Consider the following 22,782-nt stretch of genomic DNA (forward strand, 5'->3'; position numbering starts at 1 on the left):
GAAAAAAACACAGTTCACTTTCAGCTAACAGTACACAGACTTACAAAGTCTTCCAACCAGACAACAGCATAGAGAAACACTGAAAGCCGAATGAGTTTTCTGGAACAACACCTCCCTCTAGTGTACAAAGGCGGAGGTACAGTTAGTTCCTCGTGAATTGTTGAACCAATACCTACTTTGTTTTGTAATAAGAATTCCACATTGAACACTTAAAAAAATCTTTGCTGGAATTAAAGAAAATTTTCAAATTTCCAATACATTTAAATGTGTCCTACAAAGAGCCAGGAGAAACTGTGGCTATTTTATGGCAAAACAATAAAAATTAAAACTCTGTAGTAGTACTGACGCTACCCACATGTGGACAGTGATGGTTTACCACTTGACCCACGCATGCCCCCTGTTGGCCACAAACAGTCACTACATTAAATATTAAATAAATTCGTCCCATATTTAGGAGATGCTGAAGCAGCCTGTTCTGCTAACCAGTTAGCTACTCATTCGGCATTTATTTCATTTTTGAAACATTTGGGGGAGGGGCCAATGACGTTTTGGGTGGGGCCCTAGAAACGGGAAACCCACCATTGCATGCATTTTGATAAAACCACAAATCTGGGGTGGAACGTAAAACAACATAGCTAAGGCCAGGCATTGACCAAAAGTGAAAACTCCAGAGTGCACATTGTACTGGAAGTGTCAGAAAGTGCGCGTTGAAATGACCTACAGCCGGTCTTCATCCTCTCTGAGACGTCTCGCTTGTGAAGGTCCCCTTGTCAGGTCACATTGTACTGAGAATTTATGAGCCAGACTGAAAATTTCACTCTTATACCCATTGATATTTATTAGAGTTAAGTATGGGAACCAAGGACGCAGAAATGCTGCCCATGGCTGCATTTAAAACCTGATCACCTTTCTGCGGGTCTCCCCCAAACACTCAGGAAACGCAAGTCAGCATCATCTCATCAGTCTGTTCCTAAGACACCCTTATCACCCAAGGCCAAGACCAGCTTGCAGCAACAACTGAAAATTCCATAAAGAATGTTTTTTAACAAAAGACGACACTCCAACATGACCTCTGTTGAGTTTTTATTTGTAAGGCACCATAAATACTTCCTTACTGCTGAACATTACTGTCCATTTATCGTAAATGACTTTTTGTTAACGTTTTGTTTTAGCGGTTTTTCTTTAATGAAGCTATATTGGATTTCAATAACACAACATACATTTCTGCCAAGTACACACTTTAAAGATTTACATACAACACAAAATAAAGAGATTAAAAATGACCTTTACAAAGCTCAAAAGGGTCGGCATGTTTCACACCACCACCGTTAATGATGCAACTGGCGGCAGTTGGGGGGGGGGGGGGGGGGGTGTCGTTAGGAGATGGGTGAGGGGCTTGAGCAGGGGGCGGGGAATTTAAGAATGCAGCCAGTCTAAGTGGTGCATCAGTACTGCAGTACACAACAAAATTATCCAGCACAGACACAGAAGATGCAGCCTAAAACATACAAAAATGTTAAAAAATTATATGTATATTGATATATATATTTATATATGTATATAAATTGGCCCTTCACAAAACACACACAGACCATTCATATGTCTGAATTAAATATTTCCTGCTTGCTTTGTTGAGTCAAAGGGGGTGGGGTCGGGGGGGCACCTCAGGTGCACTGAAAGGATGCAGAGAGGCGTGGAGAGATGGAAATGTCACTTTAAGCGTCGAGAATGGCTGGCCGCCCTTCGCACGGCTGGCTATCTGACCCTGAAGGGCACAGAGCGCCCCCACCAGGCCGGAAGGTCTCCAAGCTCAGCCCTGCCTGAGTCACTGACTGAACTACATGTACATGGGTGCATACTACACGCATTTACACGCGTGAGCAAACATGTAAACATGTACTTGGATACGCCGGTGGCCAGTCCTCTCTGCGTGACATCGGAGATATTATCCAGGTGTGTCCACACTCAAACAAACAAACACACACACACACACACACCCCTATGCACATACATGTAAGTGAATGCTGAATTGAGAGTTTTTTGACTTTCAGATGTCAAATGTCAATTTCAGGTTGTTCCCTTAGATCCCAGGACTATTTTTAAATGTAAAAATAGTAACAATATATATATTTTTAAACTCAACAGGGCCTCAATTTTGCTACAGCTCAGACTTACTGAGCTACACATTTGTGCTGTTTGGGAAACTCAACCTTGTACCAGTTCGGTGTCTTTGTAATTGTCTTGTCATAAACATTAGTATTATTATTACAATATGTTGTATGAACTGATAAGTCTTCACTAGGAGGTCTCTGGTGAAGTCAAACATGGAGGGGACCATTTTTATGCCTTTATACTGGGCTTTCCTGTGCACCAAGCGGAACGGGCCGGGTCAGTGTTCTCCATTGATTTCACAGCCGCATCATTCAGTGCTAATCAAAGCAAGGAACCAGTGGGACCCAGGACCACTGCGCATGTCTGGGCCTCACCACTAACTCTGAAAACACTTATCTAGCATGTCGATTTTATTAGGTTATTATACAGGTAACTTCTATTCTGTTAATCTGCAAATATTGTTTCAGAAAGAAAGAACTGATGGACAATACCATCCGTTTATTTTACCCGGGGGGGGGGGGGGGGTGGGAACAGAGGGAAAAACAAAGATGGTTGACCTTCTATCAGGCTGAAACCTTAGCTGGCTTTCAAAGTGCTTACTGCCCTCTGCTGTCACGCAAGCAAACTGCACCCTCCTCTGCCCATTCTCTTACTGCTCTTCTTAATCCAATGCGATTACAATGCGCTCCTCGCTCTCGTATGAGACAATCTGATCTTGCATCCGATTACCCGACTGGGAACTGCGAGAGCGCGGCAGCCATTTGAGAAGTGCGACCACCCGCGAGCGCGAATGCTCTCTGCCAAGCCGGGCGGGAGGATCGAAATGCATACTTGTCGCTGGCTACGAGTTCGCCGATTGGCTGCCAAAGGAAGCATGTAGCGATGCCATTTGTTTTTGGGATTCTGACCTTGAGCATAAGACTCTGCCGCGTTTGGGGCTCAGTGCCCTGGCCAATCTGACCTGATCCAATCACTGTACAGAACTGGAGCGTCACATTTCACAATCACCTCATACTCAGGTTCCCCTGCATGCTTTGGGTGATTATAGTGACATCACGGCCGACTTAAACAGAATACACCTGTTCAGCTAGAACCCCATTCTTATACAGAGTACAGGGCCACTTGATTCCTTGCCTAAGCTCTCACCTCTATCCAAGATCAACCTACATCCCAGATTCTAACAGAAAACAAGAAAACACAGGTAGATGTAATGTTAGAGACAGCGAAACGTGTCCCTTTGTTACAGTAAAAGCCTTTTACTTGTGTGCTCCGGGCTCAGTGCAGTGCGGTATCACAATCTGTCGTGGCGATGCTTCCTATTTAAACAGGAGGGCGGGCTGATGTTTCGGGGGGGGGGGGATCTATTGTGCTATGAGCTAAAAGGGAGAAAACCGGGCTGGAAAGCGGATATGAAGTTATGGAGAAGCGTTTGGGAGTGGAGGAAGGAGTGTGGATGAGAAGGGGGGGGCAGCTGATGGGGGAATTAAAGAGAATAAAATGCTTAAAGACAGCTGTATGTAAGTAATAAAAAACAAACTGGATGGGGGGCGGAGAGTGGGGGAGGGGGGGCTAGTCAGATTTGTCCCCGTCGTCGTCGCGGTGATTGTCGCTGCCCTCGCGGGCCGCCTTGTCCTCCTTGGCGAGGTGAGCCTGAGAGGCCAGGATACTGGAGAGCGAGAAGAGCCCCGAGCTGGAGGTGACGGCGGGCAGGGTGGGGGGCGTGAGGCCCAGAGGGAGGGGCGTCATGGGCAGAGCCAGACCCTGGAGCTGAGACAGCTGGTGAGCTTGGAGCTGCTGCTGCAGACAGAGGCGTGGGGACAGGGCTCAGCAATCAGAAAGATGACCCCCCCCCCCCCCCACTGAAAGGTGAAGACAGCATGTGTGAGAGAGTAGCATACCCGGATGATGGAGTTCATCTCCGGGGGAGTGACCTGTTTGGCTCGTTCAATGGCTCCCAAGACCTGCTGCTGATGCTGAGAGACACACACACACACACACTGAGCACATCTCTGTGACACAGCAACAGCAAAATAAAAACAGTCTGGGCAAATATTTATGGAAAGAAAGGCAGTAACACAGTACAGGGGGATTTTTATACCTCCTGGGACAGGTACGGGAGCACCTGAGCACAGATCCCGTTCAGTCTCTTGACGATCTCCGCCTGCAACCGGGGGGGCAGGAAGCAATAGCCATTAGGCTCACGCCATCACCGCGAGACACAGACACAGGTTTGTAATTATATCTTTGTGGGGACTCTCCATTCATTTCTATGGGGAAAACTCTAATCCCAACCTTAACCCCTAACCCAGCCCTGACCGTAACCATAAGCAACCAAACAAAATATGAGACTTCAGGTGTTTTTAGTTTGATTGCATTCACAGGTCTTTGTGGGGACTTGAAAAATGGTCCCCACAATGTCAAAACAACAGGGCTTTATCACATTTGGTCCCCACGATGTAATATAACCCTAATCCACACACACGCACATGCCAGCTGGCTCCCAGCGTACGGCATTTATTCGAAGCCTGTCAATGCCAGGAAACCGAGGAAGGTGCCCTTACATGTCAGTCCCCCGGTGCACACGTTACCCACCACACTCTGGTTCCCGTGTGACTTCTCTGAATTCTATTAGTTAAGACCCCACAATGTAATAATTCTAAAAATGTACGTACACACACACACACACACACACACACATACGCAGACACACACACATGCACACCCACACACACACACACACACACACACACACACACACACACACCCACACAGACATGATAAACTGAGTAGCTGATACAAACAGAGACACCTGGGTACTTAAACAGGCGTGATACACACAGACAAACACACACACCTGCCAGCAAACTAAATCAGCTGTCAGAAGAGAAAGGGAAGGTAGGACTGGGAACAGAGGAGAATTCTTCATGCTGGATTGGTTATGGGGGGGGGGGGGGGGGATCTGCCTGTCACAGGGAAGGAAACTGGGGCTGACTAGAGAAACCACAGTAATGGCAAAGCTCCGCATCTGCTAAACCGGCGTCCCCCACTGTGAGCACGGGGCGTGCGTGTGTGTGTGTGCGCGCATGTGTGTGTGCGGGGGCGTGCTACCCACAGCAATCCTACACTAAAATCATTACCATAGCTCACCTTGGAGCCTCCTCCAAGCACATCCCCACAACCTCATTCTCCTGCTTTAATATTTCATAAACGTCAAATACAGCAGCGATGAGGCCGCCGGTGATGAATTGTACACACGGGATCCGGCACGGCTGAGCGTGACTTGGGTTCTGACTGTGCCGCATGTACAGAGAGGGAGCCCCGTCCGTCTCTCTCAGGCGCTACACTGCCACCCTCCACCCCCCACAGGACCCAAAGACCCCTGACCACCCTACATTACTACAAACCTACTCAGGTATTACATTTCGGCATTAAACTAAACAGTGATTAGGAACAGTGTACACAGATAGCACACCGGCGCAAAAATACGGAAATATTGACACCCATGTGGTGAAACATAACATACCTGTTTGTGCATTTCGATGTTCAGCCCGTAAGACATTTCATAGTACTGTAAAATATAGAAGAATCAAGATTAGGGCATTTTATACGTTTTAGATGCTGATACTCAGCACAGATTTCAGCGCTATGATGTCATGCAGGCAGGAAACGGGACAGAGATCCAGCTCGGCATATCCGACCCGAACGTCCTGCCCGCGGGAACGTAAAGTCCTGTTTTCCCTTCATCCCGCTCATGTAGAGCATCCGTTTCCCAATCCGGTCCTCAGGGAACCACAGACAGGTCACATTTTTGCTCCCTCCCAGCTCCCGGTAGGGGAGAAATGTGGACAGTCTGGCAGGGAGCAAAAACACGGACTGACTGCGGCTCCCCGAGGAGCGGACTGGGAAACACTGATGTAGGCAGAAGCCCAGGGTCAGTGCAAAGGCGAGAGCTGGTGACAGCGGCACGGGCCCTAGCAGGCGGGCGAGCGGAGCCTCCCTCCCGTCGGAAGCCGCCCAGGTGAGACCAGACTGAGATGGAAGATGATTCAATTAGAGCGGGAGGGTCCAGAGTCCCGGGCGGCACCTATACAGTAAGGGGGCGTTTGGGAGAGAGAGGGATGGCAGCGGCACTGGTACAGAACTGCGACCGGGCGGGGGGGGGGACCGGGCGGGAGCCTCGGATGACAGGAGAGCTGCTTAACAGCCAGGTACCCAGGCTTTCATCCAAGGCTCCGGAATTTTTGGATTCAAATCCTAGGGCCTCACAGCCATTTCGGTACTTAATTCGGCTAATTCTAGTAAGTCTGTATCCAGGAATAACTGGCAAAGGAGACAGAGCAAGTCGCCCCCTTTAGTCGCCAAAGACGGAAAACCATCTGCAATCCCACAGACGCAGGGGTGGTACTGACAGCCCCCCCCCCCTCGCAGCTGGACTACCGAGTGGCCAGACAGACGAGCAGCAGGGGGCGTAGCGTTTAAAGAGCTGGGCCTGCGCTTCCTGAGCGTTAAAAATAGCCTGGCTGTTGGGACAGGAAACACGAAAGGTGTGTAGTCAGACACCACCGAGGAGGGACGCTACGCCAGGCATGTAAATGATGTAACGCAGAGTAAGAGCTCAAGCCTGGCCTGAAGAGGGCCCCGCGGGGGCCACCACAGCACCCCCCCACCCCCCCAGGAATTCCAACCCCCACTTGCTGGCAGCCAGCTGGGCTGCGCTCCCATCCCCCAGATTGAGAACACAAACCATGGGGGGGGGGGGGGGGGAAGCCTTCCAGCAGCCAAAAAAAAAAGAAAAATTAACAGACAAAATTAAATCTGGGAAACAATTATGCGCTGCGTGAAGTGAAATGAAATCTTGGGGAGAAAAAAAACAAGACGGTTATCAAGCTTCAGCCGCGAGAAAGAGAGGGAGTGTGAGAGGACTGGGTGGAAGACAGAGATGGGGAGGTGAAGGATGGGGGCGAGAGCAGTGGGGGGATGCTGGTTTCTGGCCTTGAAGGACTGGGGCGGCGACGGGGGTGACGGTGACGACGGTGACGGGGGTGACGGAGACGGGGGTGACGGCCGTGATGGGGGTGACGGAGACGGGGGTGACGGTGATGGGGGTGACGGAGACGGGGGTGATGGTGATGGTGGTGACGGAGACGACGGCGACGGTGACGGGGGTGACGGAGACGGGGGTGACGGTGACGGGTCTCACCATGATGTAGTGGCGCTGCATTTCAGACTTCTCACTGGCCAGCTTGTCACACTCCAGCTTGAGGCTGGAACACAAAGGGAGGCTGAGCTGTGAGAGGGAGCATGGGGCGGACCCCCCCCCCAAAACGGTAAATAGTCCCACCGCAAACGCCAATGGCACAGAAGCAGAAACACACTCCCAGTCTTGCTCCCCTGGTCAGCGGGGTTGCTGATTCTCAGACCTGGACCCACGGGTCGCGCTGGAGGGTACGAGGCAGTGAGTCCCGCTCGGCCGGAGGCTGCTCACCCCAGTGGGCTATAGGGGTCAGGCATGAGCAGCCGTGGGGATGAGCATAGCCTGCTGAGGATGGGGGGGGGGGACCACCGCGCTGATGATGGCTGTGATGTCATGGGGAGAACGACTTTCTACACGTAGGTGAGGCAGCTGGTTAATCTGCCCCACTGTGTGTGTGTGTGTGTGTGTGTGTGTGTGTGTGTGTGCAGAGCAAACACAACATGTGTGCACACACACATATATTCATATATATTTTTTTAAACACTGGAAAACCTTCCCATTCACCTTTCACACAGGCTACTCCTTGTCTAATCCCTCTCCCACCAATAAAACTCTAACAACAAGCTCGGAGTTGCCATGACGACCACCCCTACCCCTGCTGCTGAATTTGTTCGGCTGCAAACCCCTAAATGGCCATCGCCTGGCTGTGTTGCATTGTGATTGGTGGAGGCCCGGGTGTGGGCGGGGCTCTCGAGCCCAACATTGTGACACGTCCTCCCGGCCATCCTCCCTCCCCTATGGCGAGGCGGCCGTCACCGTCACGTTGATTCGTGATGCTTTATTGTTTCGGAGCGAGTGCCGGTCAGCGGCCGCCATGTGGGAACACACAACGCCGCAAAACTCCTCCTCTAATTGGACCTTTACTTACAGACTCGGAAGCCTGTCAAAAGGATTTCGCCCACGGCTACAGAAGCCCATGTGCGGGGAGGAGAGCCGATGGAAACCAGCCTGAGCCGACAGCCGATCGGGAGAGTGTCAGGTAGGATCTGAGGTACGGGGAGGCCGTGACACGCGTGTGACAAAGGCGGCTGCCGGAATTAAAGTCACTCTTACAAATTGCTGACCTCAATGACACCAGCAGACTTTGAGGGAACGAAAGCACCGTAAGGGGCTTGAACGGTGCACTTTTGAAGGGCCATTTGAAAATTTTACGGATGAGGGAGGGGAAGTCAGGAGGTCAGGCTGCCAGATCTGTATTACTGTCCCACTGAAAACTTAATGAGGGCAGCCGAACGGCCATCTCAGTCACCGCAGGAGAAAGCGGCTGCCGGAAGTTTCCCCTGCCCCGCCATCGCGCCGGACCTGCGCCCACAGCCCCCCTGCTGGGCCCCTGGATCTCGCTGGGCCGGTCTGCACCCTACCTGTGGTACTGCGCTTGGAGGAACTGGAACTCGTCCTTGATTCGGTCGCAGGAGTCGGAGGTTGTGAATTTCAGCTGTTGTGATGACTGGGATGAAGCCTGTGTGATAGAAAGTGACCGAAGTAAACACACTGACACCGAACGAATAAAACACTGGGTCCGCAGCACGGACTGTCTGTCTATATAATCCAGTGTTTCCCAACCCGCTCCTCGGGGACCCACAGCCGGACCGCGTTTTTGCTCTCTCCCAGCTCCCTGCCAGACATCATGGATTGGCTGAGGGTCCCCCTAGACTAAGTGTTAGGAAACAGAGGGATAAACCATTACTTTAGTGACACAGGTGACATTAACGGTTCTGCAGTTTTCACCTGTAACACCTGCAGGTACCCAGCGTCTGATGTTAGTTTGATCCTGAGATTCAATATCAGAAAAAGATATTTCGCAGTAAAATCAGAAAGTCAAACTTACAACGTGCTGAAACACTACTGTGCAGTAAACAGCAAATGTCTCCAATGGTCACTCAAATACATGCTAAAATGTATGATAAAACAGCAATAAAACTTTGCCCAGACTCATTCAGCAACGAGTCACAGAAGATTCATTAGGACCACAGGAGAAATGCGCTTTGATCTGACATTAATCACGTAACTGCTGGATCAAACTGAACTGGCCTGTCTGTAGATTTTAATATTTCTGATTCTGAATGACATAACCAGTGTTCGTATTTCCACTTATGACACACAGCACGTCTCCTGGGCCACTGAAGCTTTTCCCGCTCTGACACTCCTTAATGCACATGCATCTTTCGATGGACCGTCAAAACTCTAGCCTTCTCCGCTAACGTGGTCCGAGTATGACCAGCATAAATTATCCACGGATAAAAAGTCCAGGAACTCCTGTTCAGCTGATGCACTGAGGTGATTCATAAGGAACTTCGTAACTCCCTTAGAGCCGCACTTACGGGTGCAGAGAACAGATGGCAATTGTATGCTAATGTGACGAGAGAAGCACTTGGCAGGTTAGCATTTAGCAGTAACGCTTGCTAAAAGAAATCAAAGAAATGCACGCATATTTGGGGTTTTTAGCATTATAAGGGTACAGATATAGCATCATTTAAACCATTACTTTAAATAGCAAACATTATGGTATTGTTCAGCACATCTCTTTGGCTGGGGGAGTTTATATGCAAGCATCAGTCAAGACAGAACCCCCACTGGAAATTTTGTTCTAAAGGCCGGAGACAAACACACTCATGGGTTACGTCTGCATTGATACGTCACAATTTTTTTGCGAGAGTTTCCGAAAAAAAGATCTGCGTTCGCACTGCTGTTATTCCTAGCGTTGGAAAAAAACTTCTGCGTTCACACTGCTCTGTGTAAAAGGTAAATGTCATAGTGGAGGTTAATATATATTTTTCTCTTTCTCATTTGCACATTTAACCAAAGCTTTTTATGATATATTTTTTAGAAGTGCCGCACTTTATATTTTATTTGTTAGTTGTGGCTTGAGCACGTGTCATTTGCACATTTTTTTGTCCATCCAAAATTTTTTGTAATTCTAGAAGTGGTGGAGTACATATTTTCAATCATTTTCACGTTGATTAGTAATAAAGTTCAGTTTTTATAAACGCTTGACTGTTGATTTATCTCACACAAAACCATGCCTTTAAAGTAAATGCATGTATTTTATTTGGCAAAAGTGAAATATCACAGTACTGTAGTGTCACAAACACAAAGCTGCACATAAAAGGAACCATTACAGCAAAAACACAGGGATCCAGAAATGTAGTCATTACACTTCTCACTCTCTTCCCCTGTTGCAAAGCACTCTTATGTTCGATGGCAGGATGGATTTACCTCAAGCTAGAGCTTCTCTTAAACTTGGCTCAGGTACAGTCTCGTTTTGAGCTTCACAATAGTTATAAACAGCATACAATGTACATAAAACACGATTTAGCTGAAATCTGAAGAAAATTACTGCGTTAAACTAAACGAAAACATATTAGTGCAGATGGGTCCTAATTCTTCAGTTTGTTCAGGTGCTTTCTCCTGTGTTGCCCATTTCAATGCGCCCCAGATTTTAGTATATCTGTATCACCTCAAGCCACTGAATATGAACCAGACTGGGTCCTATGATGTCATAATGAACATATGATGTCATAATTTACATCACAGTCTGATGGGGGACCAGGTATTAAGAATACAAAGGGCTACCTAGAGATAAACAAGAGTCAACAGGTCCAGTATAGATTTATACCAGTATTTATGGGTTAATCTGGTTCACAGATTAAAAGTAGAGATCACTTAAATATTACTACATACTTAAAACAGGAACTATGACATCGTATTACTCATCACAAAAGAAGAATATCAGACAGTTACTTGAATTCAAGAGACTGCTTTTCTCTTGCAGACCGCTTCCTGTTCAGTCCAATTAACCACCCGCCATCGGAAACTGGCCACGCTCTGAAGATGAGCTTCGCGTTTGCTTCCAGCCCCAATTGAGAGAATGGGGAGTCTATTCCGGCACACGCGTCTGCTCTGAGAATCCAAGTTTGTCCCTGGTGAGCAGGACCACCTTTATCTGCATTTGGCCAGCGATCCCTTCCATTACCATTTACATTTCGTCGCCGGAACTGCCGCTTTTATCCCCAGCGACCTACATTTTCAGCCATTTATGCGGAGGAATATTTTGTGGGAGCAATTCGGGTTAAGTGCCGTAAGGGCCGGTAGGACTGGAGGCCCTCTGGGGACTGGAGGAATGATCGCGATTTCAGGCACATTAGAATGCAGACTCTGAGCAGAGGTAAAGCATGGCGCCCTGTCCAGCCAGCTGAATGTCCCAGCAGGCCGTTTCCTCACTGATTGGCACAGCAGACAGCTTTATCCAGGCTCCAGCTACACACGTTCCTCGTAGCATATTCTCTGACAGCGCTGCGTTTCCACAAGGGAGACTGAAGCAGAATGAAGCAGGGCCTTTTCTTCAGGACACAAAAGGAAAAGCTCCCACCTGGAATTTCAACATAGGCCATAAAATCTAAATGGCAGCATGATTTTTTTTCCTTAGAAAAAAAAAAAAAAGCTTTTAAAGCCAGAAACTTTAGCCTTAGCAGCCACTGGTGGATTCTTGAATTCATTTTTTTTCCCCCCTCTTTGCCCTTTTGTCCCAGGGACCAAGGTGCTCATTGAGAAGCACTGGCTTTAAAGGTCCGATCTCTTTGTGCGCGGCCAGTTATAGACTTTTAAAGGGCAGTTCTACACAGAATGAATGCCCTGTCCGAGGCATTCAGGAATTAAAATACATCTAAATGTGACCTGCCTCCGCTCCGGCAACCTATGAATTGTGAGCATCCATTTCACTACTGCCCGCCTTTGCATGTTCATTAGCATACATGTATTATCATTAGCAAATATGCGCTCGGTGTGCAAATAACCCTGTGAAGGATTTCTCTGCACTCAAAGCAGAAGCGAGAGAAATCTAACAATTAAAAAAAATCATTTAAAAATAAGCCTTAAAGAGTAGCTGCTTTTTCCATTGTTACCATCTTTTTCTTCCAGCGTTCGGAATAGCTTATCACAGAAGCAGCCTACACCCATTTGAGCGATTTGCTTTTTATAACTGACCTGTGCAAATGTAAACCATTTCCCCCTTTCTGGTAAAACGTCTCCAAGAAGCCCAGCTGACAGGGGCTCGAGAGAGAGAGAGCGCTAACAGAGCCTGGGGAGACGCAGGGGAAGGAAGCGGTCGACGGCTGTGAAATATTGCGGGGGCCCTTGGCACAGAGCTGACAAGATCGCCGCTGCTGGAAGGTGCGTCTTAAAGGAAGAGGCTTCAGCCTCGACGTGCTGGAAAACATCCGGCTGTGTGAATAGCAAAAAAAAAAAAAAAGAAAAGCAAAAGGCTGTCCATCAACCGCGGACCAGCCTCCTGGTTCACAACCCAGACAGCCCAGTCGAGGGCCGAAACTGGATTCCCATTTAGAGTTATTTAGAGTTCCTGAGGGCAGGCCTTCAGAGTTACGTTCAGACTCTTGGCGGCATGCTAAAGGTCTGCTTGGACACTGCTGAGGTGCCCTGAAGGGGATTATTCCACATGACCAATCGCGATGAAGGGCGTCCTGACCACACCCTGAGGATCTGGCCGTGAATAAACTCTGAGTGAGCCAAGGGCCTTGGGGCGGAACGTCCGGCCCAAGCACGTCCAAAAAAAATAATAATAAAAAAAAGTTCTTCAACCGCCACGCCTCCTGTTGGCATCTTAAGGTACTGTAGCTATAGGCATATGTCACTCAGCTGAGGGCCTTTAAGATTGGCTCCATTGTGCAAGTCCTACACAAGAGCTGGAGTTGTCAATCACTCGCCGGCAGCTTTCGCCTGTGCACATGCCCATCCTCGCCGCTCCACTACGGCCCAGTGCACTGCTCAGCAGGTGTAACAACAGCTCCACACACTCCTGAATACTGATGCGGCCCTACGTGCACACACACACGCACACACACGCACACAGCAGGTAAAGAGGCACAGCAAAAATAGAGATCTGGGCCTGTCACTCCTGCCAAATTAGAACGCGTGTATTTTTATCCCACTGCCGGGGCTGAACTGCTTATGCTCCACGTTTGCCACTAATTCTGCAGAGAAGCTTCTGGAGGGCCTCGCACGCGGCCGGGCGGAGAGGGCCGTCGGCAATGGGCCATGCGTGTGGCCCCTTGAAAAGGGCCGCCGTGATCTGACGGGAAAGGAGAAAATAAAACGTCTTTTCAAGGCCCGGCGCAGAAAAAGCTGCAGGTTCCCTGTTTTCACAGCTGTATTGATCGGGGGGGGGGGGGGGGTTTGGGGAGGGAGGTCGCGCTTAGCACAAGCCCTCCATGTGAACGCTCTTTATTCCCGTCAATGGGGCCGCTCTATCTTGCTCTTCTTCCTTTCAATCCCGCCGGAGCCCTTTCTCAAGGTCCCCCCCCCCCCTAGCTTTGAAAGTGTGAGTGCAAATCCAATAGGGTTGGGGGGGAGGTGGGTGGGTGGGTAGACAAAGACTCAGAAATCCTCACGCCGTCCGAAATCAATTAGTGCACCCGCTACAAAAATCAATATCACCTGTGACCTCAGCGGCGCTGCTCGCCACTGCCCCCTGCTGCCCCCCGAGGCGCGGGGTTTACAGAGCGGCCCGATTGTCATGCTAATGAGCGGCACTGGCCTTAACGACCCAGACATCTGCTGGGCTTCCTGTCAAGATGCTGATTCAATTTGTTCCCCTGGAACAAAAAGCGGATGAGGCCCTAGGGGCCAGGGACGAGTGTGTGTGTGTGTGTGTGTGCGCGTGCGTGCGTGCGTGTGTGTGTGCGCACACTATCATAGTATAGTGTGGTGGTGGGCCTTAAAGGACAAAATAAATGAAACCCAAAAGACTGACCTAGATACGGGACTTTATTTAACCAGTGTGTGAGTGTGCAGATTTAGGATGGTCAGACATGGCTCTTGTAAGCAGAAAGAAGAGAGATTTACCACTACTATTATTAACTACATAAATAATAATAATAATAATAATAATAACAACCACCGCTACCGTGACCAGGATAAAAGGTGAGAAGATGGAAAGATGGATGGATGGACAGATAATCCATTCCAGCTTCCATTCCATTTGCTCTCATCTAGAGGCGTGAAATGAATTTCCCCACGGGATCAATAAAAAGTTGTTATGATTATTATTATTACTACTACAATGTACCTGTACTCATGCTTGTTCAAATGGCAAATAAAGAATCACTGCATCACCCTTATATAGAGCTGGATGTGTATGCATGTGTGTGTGGTCATGTATATATTTCATTGTGGGGACAAACATCATTTTGATGTTTGGGTTCCCACGAGGGGAAATTCAATTTTGTAAAAATCTTTGACAGTAATCAAAACACTAAAAATGCCTAAAGTCTCATGTTTTGGTTGGTTAAGCTTTGGGCTGGGTAGGGGTTAAGGTCGTCATGTTGGGATTAGAGTGTTCCCCACAGAAATGAATGGAGAGTCCCCACAAAGACAGTATTACAAACCTCTGTGTGTGTGTGTGTGTCTGATGCAAAACGAGACAGCGAGGGGGGAGGGGAGTTTGTTTAGTGAGGGGTGTGGGTGGGGGGGCAGTGGGGGGAGTAGGGGAGATTAACCTTTCCCCAGCCGGGGCCTTTTGTAGGAGTGCTGGAGGCTGTCCTGTTAATTCAAGTGGGCTTAATCATACCTCCACCCTTTAAAAGCCTCGCCAACCCCCATGCCCTGGCATGACCTTCACTGCAGCACAACAGACATGGGAGGAAGTCCATAATAAAGAGGGACAAGCGTAGAGTGTGTGTGTGTGTGTGTGTGTGTGTGTGTGTGTGTGTGTGTGTGTGTGTGTGTGTGCGTGCATGTCCGGCAGTCTGTGAAAGGCAAAAACCAGCCATTTCAGAGACGGCAGCAAAGACCAGGCTACTTGCTCATGAATGCCACCCCACAGTGCCGTCCGCAGCAGAACCTGGGCCACCGGTGGAAAAGCACAGCGGAGCCCTGTCTGTGGAGGATCCCCCGCTAGTGACGGGTGGGTGGGGGAGAGGGCGGAACGCGTCACAGCAGCCGCGGCCGTTTGTCGGTTTATTCCATTCCCGCACTGTCAATGGCAGGCAGGGGCTGTTTACATAGACGTCTCTATGACAACGGAACGTGCAATCGCTCTGGTCAGAGCGAGGTCTAAAACACAGGCCTGACAAAGACCCACATCATCTCACAAAGACGTGACACAGTCCCAGAGATATTAAAGTGGGTGAACAGAGTGAGCAGGGCTAACGTTTATACATGTGCTTGAAAATACTAACTTCCTACTTACAGATCTATGATACACGCATATCTTCCAAGGCTTCAGCACACAGCGAGGCAAATGGCTCTCAGTAGAAAATCTCCCTCCTGCAAGTGCACGTTTTCGGCACTGTTCCTTTGTCGGGTTCAGAACAACAGCTTGGTAACTGTCAATCAATGGTTTGGGGGGGGGGAAGGGCGAGTTCGCTCTGGGGAGGGGGGGGGGGGAGGAGCTAAAGTGAGGGACGCTTACGGGGTCGACTAAGCGCTCTGTGAAATCCCTGCGCTAAATCAGTAATCCCCGCTTTTAATCCGGTGTGCTGAGAGTCATTAGACCAAACAAGTAGCATAAGGCCACTCAATTGGATTAGGCCGCATGGCAGAACTGGGTCCCAAATGCAGGGAGATGCTGACAGCGCCACCCTCTGGCACCGGCGAGCAATGCGGGACGACGGGAACCCCACAGAGACAAACGGCCGGATCAGGCAAAACATGCAGAAAAGACGGCGAGGTGGTGACCCGAACCACCATTACGCGTTCGACAATCCGTGTGCGTGAAGGCAAGATGGTGGCCGTCCGACAACAGAACTGCATATACGAGGCAGCATAAGGGCCAGTTAATGTACAGGTCCAGACTGCGACCAGACCGTGACGGCAGTCTGCAGCATTACCCATATTTCTGTTCCGCGCATGTTATGCACGTCGTGGAGACTCTTTAGCACAGCCTAAGAACAATAAAGACTAAATTCATTAGTCAGGTGGGAAAACTTGTCAAATAGCTCCCATTTGACTCATTATTAACTTGATTCTTTTTTTACTTCACAGACCAGAACCCAGCAGAGGGTTTTGCTCGCTGTGGGCAAAATAGCTTCAGAGGGACAAGTCCAACCCCCAGCCTGAACCCCCAGAACCCAACACAGGCAGCTGACACTATGTTAACTAAAAGATGATGCTGAAATGTTAGTTATATTTAACTTTGTTTGCTGAAGAACATGTAGAAACCTTACTGCGCATTCAGCACGCTGATAAACCTCCCACATAGACTCTACGCAGACGTATAAATCAACCTTAACCTGCTGCCTTCTGCACCCCATGGTGAATCACTGGAAGGAAACCAGACTTGGCCAGTGAGAAACCCTTTTCACAGCCAGATACGCCGGCGTGACTGACACATCGGACAGCTGTTAACATCCACGGTCTTGCAGGCCACCGCGGGTGGGGCGAGCTGACCGTCTGTGAAACGATATCGACGGAGGCCGCCGTCCGGCAGCGAGCCGGCGAGAGGGCCGAGTGCATGCAGCCATTCTACTGCATTTACCGTTTCGATAAAACCCACGAAGATCCAAATGCTCTTCATCACTTAAACAACACACATTTAAATGCGTTGGAAATGCATCCCAAACCTTTCCGCAAAACAAACGCTTAAACGCTCACTGACGCCCACCATCATCGGCGCACAGGACGGATGTGGAGACATCTGGTATTCCGGGATCTGAGCCGCCTCGCGTAAAATCAGAACGTCGCGGACATGCTAACGCGAGGCTGGCGAGCTTCGGCCGCCGCCTGCCAATCAGGACGCAGGAGCGGCCGCATCCCTCGTCCAATTAGCAGCCTCCCCCGGCTGCACTCCAAGGCGGGACGCAGCAAATCAATCGCGGCGGGTGACCAGCGGAAATGGAGCCTCTCTCCACCCGCTTACTGGTACAGTGCTGGAGGACCTCCAGGGAGCAATCACACAGCCTCCCATCTCGCACAGCCCAAGCAGACGGCCCTGGCTAACGGGGGCTTTCCCAGTAAGAGGGCCAATCAGAGGCCCCTCACCCCAAGCCCTCTGACAGCATCCCACCTCCACAATGAGGTTCCTCAGGTCCAGGAGCTCGATCAAAAGGCTCCCAATACAAACTGAAGCCCAGGTCTGCGCAACGAGCATTTCAAACATCAGGCGACATTATATGAGCCCTTAATCATCCTTACATCCATCCCTAACCACTCGTTCAGCAAACCCAGCCAATCCCAGCAAGCACAAGGGCACCATGCAGGGGATCAGGGTGCCAGGAGTTCTTCATCTTTATCCCAGGGAAACTTCATTTATCACTTTCTACTGCTGAATATTTACCGCAATATTTTATTACAGTATTTCAGATGAAATCTGCATTCAAAGAAATACTCCTCTCTGCCCCTGATTAGACACTTGATAAATCAACCAGCACACACTAAGTCGGGCTGTCACGCTGTCACCACAAAAGCACACATACTGCCGCATTTACAGGGGTGAGGCCGCGTGTCACTCCGCCAGATGCGCGGAAATGCCACCCTCACAAGGTCGTAGCAACTTCACCGCACCTGCCGGCCTCAAACGACTCTCTACCGCGGGGTGCCTTATCGGCGACAGCACTAGGGGTGTATAGATCAGGCCTGGATCAACAGGGCCCTCCTCTTCTCCGCAGCTGGAGACGTTTCCATGTAACCGTCACGCTCGGCCTCCCAGGCTGCCGGATAACGTGGGACGAGGGCTAAACGTCAGGCACTCCTCTGAACGCGACATGACGAGACACCAAACGTAACGGAACATCGACATAACAAAGGCGATAACATCTCCTGTCACTGCGGCACGGAGCAGGTTCGAGATGCATCGCAGGGAGGCGTCAACCGTAACTAGGATTCGAGTCCGGGGAGAATCCTAAACCTGCAAATGACCCAAAGTTTAGTCTAGAAAAAAAAAGAGAACAGCTAAATTCTAAGTATTGGGAACACAACACAATAGAGATCACAGATTGCAGTTTTACTTGATTACACATAAAATCCCTCTTCAAAACAGGTCCTATAGTACATATTGCAATATAAAGACAACAAAGACTAATGCTAATTACTCAGATATTCATAGTTACGTATTTTTGTATGGGTGGCACAGCAACACAAGGCAAAGGCTCCAAGTTTAAGTGTCTGAGTACCATTTTCATTTTGTGTGCCGGGAGAATGTCAGTCAGGCCAACCAGCACCTTTAAATCACCTACAGCATATGATTGTGTGCATTTGTGCATGCCCTGTAATGGCCTGCCACTCTGTCCAGGGTGTACTCTAGCCTGGCGTGGTCTCCAACCCTCCTCCCCCGCAACTCAGAAAAGAATTAACCCGCTGGAAGACGCATGGCGCATGGGCATCACACGTACCAGCCAAAACGAAATATGCTACATTTCATAGTCCGTCAGAATCACATAATGAGGGGCTGGCCTCTGGTTCCCAATCGGGGACAGCATGGTACCACGTTACGAAAGAGCCGGACAAAAGCCCCAAAACACGAGGGTTCTTCGGCAAAGAACAGGGTTTATAAGAATGTGCTCCTAGACATCCCTGTAGAGAAGGGAACAAATGATGGAGTGAGAGGCCTCAGCCCAAAGACAATGCTTACAAGTACATACAGAACAGGTATAATTACAGGTGCCAAGAGAAAGAGACACACCTTTACAGGAAGTTGTTACAACCGTTTGCGCGTCGGTGTTTCAGAATTATAAGGGCAAGACAATGAAACATTATTATAATAATATAGCTGGGTGCTACTGTACAGCCCAAAAGAACAGCCCAATAAAAGAAATAGGACCAGTAACAAATAAATAAATAAATAAATAAATAAAAAGTTAGCACATCATGATTGAAAACAATTTTAAGCACTTGCTCAACAGAGTTTTGGAGAAAAAAAGCTATTCTGCAATTCGTTTTAAACAGAATATATAATAAGTCAAATTACAGCCACTGTAATATTAACGTCCTTAGCCTGTTATATAAAGAAATTTATACAAACCGTTGACTTATAAAGATTCTCTAATAGCTCCCATCCAAGTCTTTTCTGTATGCCAAGGAGGAAAAGAACAAGCGTCTTTTGTGAAGAGCAGCCATTTAACCTCATTACTTAATAAAATATTTAACTGACATGGCACACAAAAGTACCTGGTTAAAACGCATCTCTGAGAATCAGAGGTCACGTGCTCCGGTCGGCATTTATTATGCGAAAAACAAGCCCTTCTTGGCTGGAAGACTGCATATGGGCAATGCTCCTGCCCTCAGGAAATCGGAGTGCAAAACGGAAAGTAAAATATGTTGATTTTTGTTGTATGTCCGACACTCTTGTGACTGGAAAGGTGCAGAGTTTGACAGAAAGGTCACACTGTTTTCTTTATTTTTTGTAAAGGTACAACGGACTATTCCAGCACAATGCAAGCTGATAAAAAGCAAAACAGCCACCAAATCTGGTTACTCAAACTGCACATTTACTAACTATGCTACAATACTTGCGACAAATTAATATTTACCGGGATCTTAGCACTGCTTATACATTAAATTCAATCAGCAGTACCCTGAAAGTCTATTCTGACAAACATTACCGATCGTCAATTCATCTCGAAGCATGATTTGAGGACATGACTTTTCTTAAAATGTAACTGTTAAAATATACAAAAACCAGGGAAAAGGGTGATGTATGAATTAATAAACCCACGAGCCCGACAGATGCTTCTTTTATATTATGAATACCTAATCTCCATATTACCCATGCTATATTTGTCTGTATAATAATGTATATGTAAAAGTCTCAGGTGTCCTGTTCACTTGGTGATTTACTGCATGCAATAATCTGATATTCTCTTGAGTCTACCCACATTTAGGCGACGTGACAGATTCATTTGTAAACTAGCTGCGTGCAATCAACAGCCTTCCAGAAACTGGGATCAAGATTATTAGTATTATAGTACAGTTTCAAAACATGTTTTTGGGATTGATTTTCAATAAGACCCAACATGGATATACATCCATCGATCTTCTAGCTGGTCATTCTGGTCAGAGTGGAGGCCAGCTGGACATTAATGCCAAAAAAAGTTAAAAATAAAATTTCCCTTCTTTCAAAAGGCTTTGCCTTTTGCCAGGCCGCAGTTGCAAATAAGAAACCCGTCCTTAGTCTGTTTTGCCTGGTTAAATAAAGGTAAATAAAATAAAAAATAAAATAATTCCTTTCTCTTTGTGGCTCTTAGAGTAAATTCACAGATATTATTTATAAATCACGTTGAGCTTTTCATATGAATGTGTTGTAAGTTTGAGTAGTTCCAGGTCCAACTACCAATACAGTCACCAAAAACAATACTGTAAATACCTCCCAGGGTGAATATTTACGGTGGCAATGCTGAAAATGTCAACAAATAGGCTTCAGTTCCACAAAAACAGTAGACTCCTATGTAATCAAAGACCAAATATTGTTCCAACCATTCAATTTGTAAACTGGCAAGACCCAGCAACTGTGGATTATTCAGAGCACAGAAACTTCCTTGGTTAATTCCGTGATGAAATTATATTCCAGGCCAAAGCCAAATTCAGTTAATATCGGAAGGGAGAAAAAAAACTATGCAAGGTTCCTACGCAAACGGCACGTAGGTCCGACTGGGAAAATACATTTATAAAACTTATGGCTTTTAAAGCCGGCTGTTTAACGAATTATTAAAAATGCCATAAGACAAAGACGGTACCAGACGGCAGTGTGCTATAGGCTATAATAATATTTAACTTGGCAAAAGAATCAAGCGAGACATTTTAGTGATGTGGGAAAATGCTTCATTTCACATGACATATTATTAATTTGCTGCTAGTATAAAATATCTACAGTGGAATGAATTTAGATATAAATGCAGTTACCACCCCCAACCATTGTCTAAAAACGAAAATACGGAGTGACACACACGGCCAGACTATCTGACATTTATTTTTTGACCTGTAACACCAGGATTACATTACTTAACTGAGGATATAAAGTTTGAGGATCCAAGGGCGTAAATAAAAACTACAGGAGCCTCCATCGCGTTATAAAATGTCCATGACAACAAGAACACACTTGTTAGAAGGAAATCTACCTACACGCATCATATAGTTTGTTTTTTTTTTTTAATGGGGAAAATAGCTTGAAATAAAGGCTGCCGACGGAGGGAAGGGTGGGGGGCAACTGTTATTTTAAAATGGACCCTGTTTGACCATCATAACCATCAGCAGCGTTGGAAGATGTAAACAAATGCATGTATAACGCGGCGGCTCCGGGGGCCGCGGCTGCCCGGCGGTTCAGCCTCGCAAATCACACTAATACACGCCGGAGAAATAAAGAGGCACATCAGTGCACTTACCGAGTGCCTGGATTGTGGAAACATCATGTCAGTTTCTTGTTTAGTGTGCGGCACTTAACAGCAAAATCGAAACGGCGAGCGAAGAGCCTTTAAAAAATGGGAATTTCTTCTTTGTTCGGCTAATCCTCTCGAAAAAAGAAACGAAATCTGGGGACCCGATGCGAGATTTTCGTCCCCGTTTGCTGGTCAGTGCTGCTTTATCAGTCTCGACCAACTAAAGCTGCATTTGATCCTTTGTTCACTTCGAATTTAGTATCGCTGGTATCTCTGCCCCTTATTTCTTCCACGGCGCAAATGTCCTCCGCCACTCCTCGGTTTGTTTGATCCACCAGCGTTATCGTGCAATTCGGCTGGCTTTGTGCAAACGTTTTTTTTTTTTTAGCAAGGAGCTTTGCTTTCAAGCAGTTTTTTTATATAAAAACCCCCCCGTCGTCGGTTCCGAGATAGCGGATAAATTCTGGCTTGCACGTAGCGCGACGAAAAAAAAAGTTAAAGTAATAAGTCGAATATAAGACAACGCTGCTGTAAAATGAATCCGATCTGGTTTCTACACCGTACAAGCTACCGCCAGCGATCTAGCCTGTCGGGTTACAAATAACGCGGCAGCTGAATTTTGGACGTTGTCGCGAAATATTTTCCTGCCTCAAACTAAACATACAGCGCAGTTTTACAAAGCTTTATGCTTCCCCCCCCCTCGACAAAATCCCTCCTTTCACGACGCCTGCTTCTTCCACCTTCGGATATTACAATGTGCAAATACGAGGTTTTTGCTGAACAACCATTTCTTTTCCGCTGCTCTACAAAATGTAGGAGAGACATCTAGGAACTAGCGCCCCATGTGATGTGGGATCGAGGCGGCGCACCGAAGGCCCATTTTAGATGTCAAACGTATAAAATTACAGTTTGCGGAAGTGTTGCTGTTTAATGCGCCCCCAGTGGAAGGTGTGAGTAGCGCAGCACATCTGCTCCCCGGCCTGTCCGTGCGGCTTATCTCGCAAGCACAAGTTGCGAGATACATACACAAATTGTCCCGGTGTACATAAATCCCTTTGATAACAAAATAAAAAAAACAATTCTAATGCTAATAAG

General features: G+C 47.8%; 1 protein-coding gene across 2 annotated transcripts; it reads right to left on the reverse strand.

Annotated features, from left to right (window-relative positions):
• Window positions 1-1,070: 1,070 nt before the first annotated feature.
• LOC111836621 (TLE family member 5, transcriptional modulator) lies at window positions 1,071-22,588 on the reverse strand. 2 transcript variants are annotated; one of them, XM_023798071.2, is made up of 7 exons: window positions 21,694-22,588; window positions 8,728-8,825; window positions 7,313-7,376; window positions 5,636-5,680; window positions 4,211-4,273; window positions 4,011-4,085; window positions 1,071-3,906 (listed from the first exon to the last, which is right to left on the reverse strand). In XM_023798071.2, exons 1-7 carry the CDS (start codon window positions 21,718-21,720, stop codon window positions 3,682-3,684), a joined length of 597 nt encoding a protein of 198 aa, XP_023653839.1. In that variant the 5' UTR covers window positions 21,721-22,588; the 3' UTR covers window positions 1,071-3,681. The 2 variants fall into 2 exon arrangements, with proteins under 2 accessions (XP_023653839.1, XP_023653838.1); XM_023798070.2 differs by having other exon boundaries at window positions 1,071-3,909.
• Window positions 22,589-22,782: the final 194 nt, after the last annotated feature.

Source organism: Paramormyrops kingsleyae, chromosome 21 (genome assembly GCF_048594095.1).
Source record: "Paramormyrops kingsleyae isolate MSU_618 chromosome 21, PKINGS_0.4, whole genome shotgun sequence".
NCBI lineage: Eukaryota > Metazoa > Chordata > Actinopteri > Osteoglossiformes > Mormyridae > Paramormyrops > Paramormyrops kingsleyae.

What these genes read in the sequence shown, in the direction of transcription:
- LOC111836621 (XM_023798070.2), bottom strand. Translation starts at nt 21,720, where the DNA reads ATGATGTTTCCACAATCCAGGCACTCG. An exon ending in TTCCACAATCCAGGCACTCG is followed by an intron (nt 8,826 to 21,693) that starts GTAAGTGCACTG and finishes TCTATCACACAG; the next exon opens with GCTTCATCCCAGTCATCACA. An exon ending in TCCCGTACCTGTCCCAGGAG is followed by an intron (nt 4,086 to 4,210) that starts GTATAAAAATCC and finishes TGTGTCTCTCAG; the next exon opens with CATCAGCAGCAGGTCTTGGG.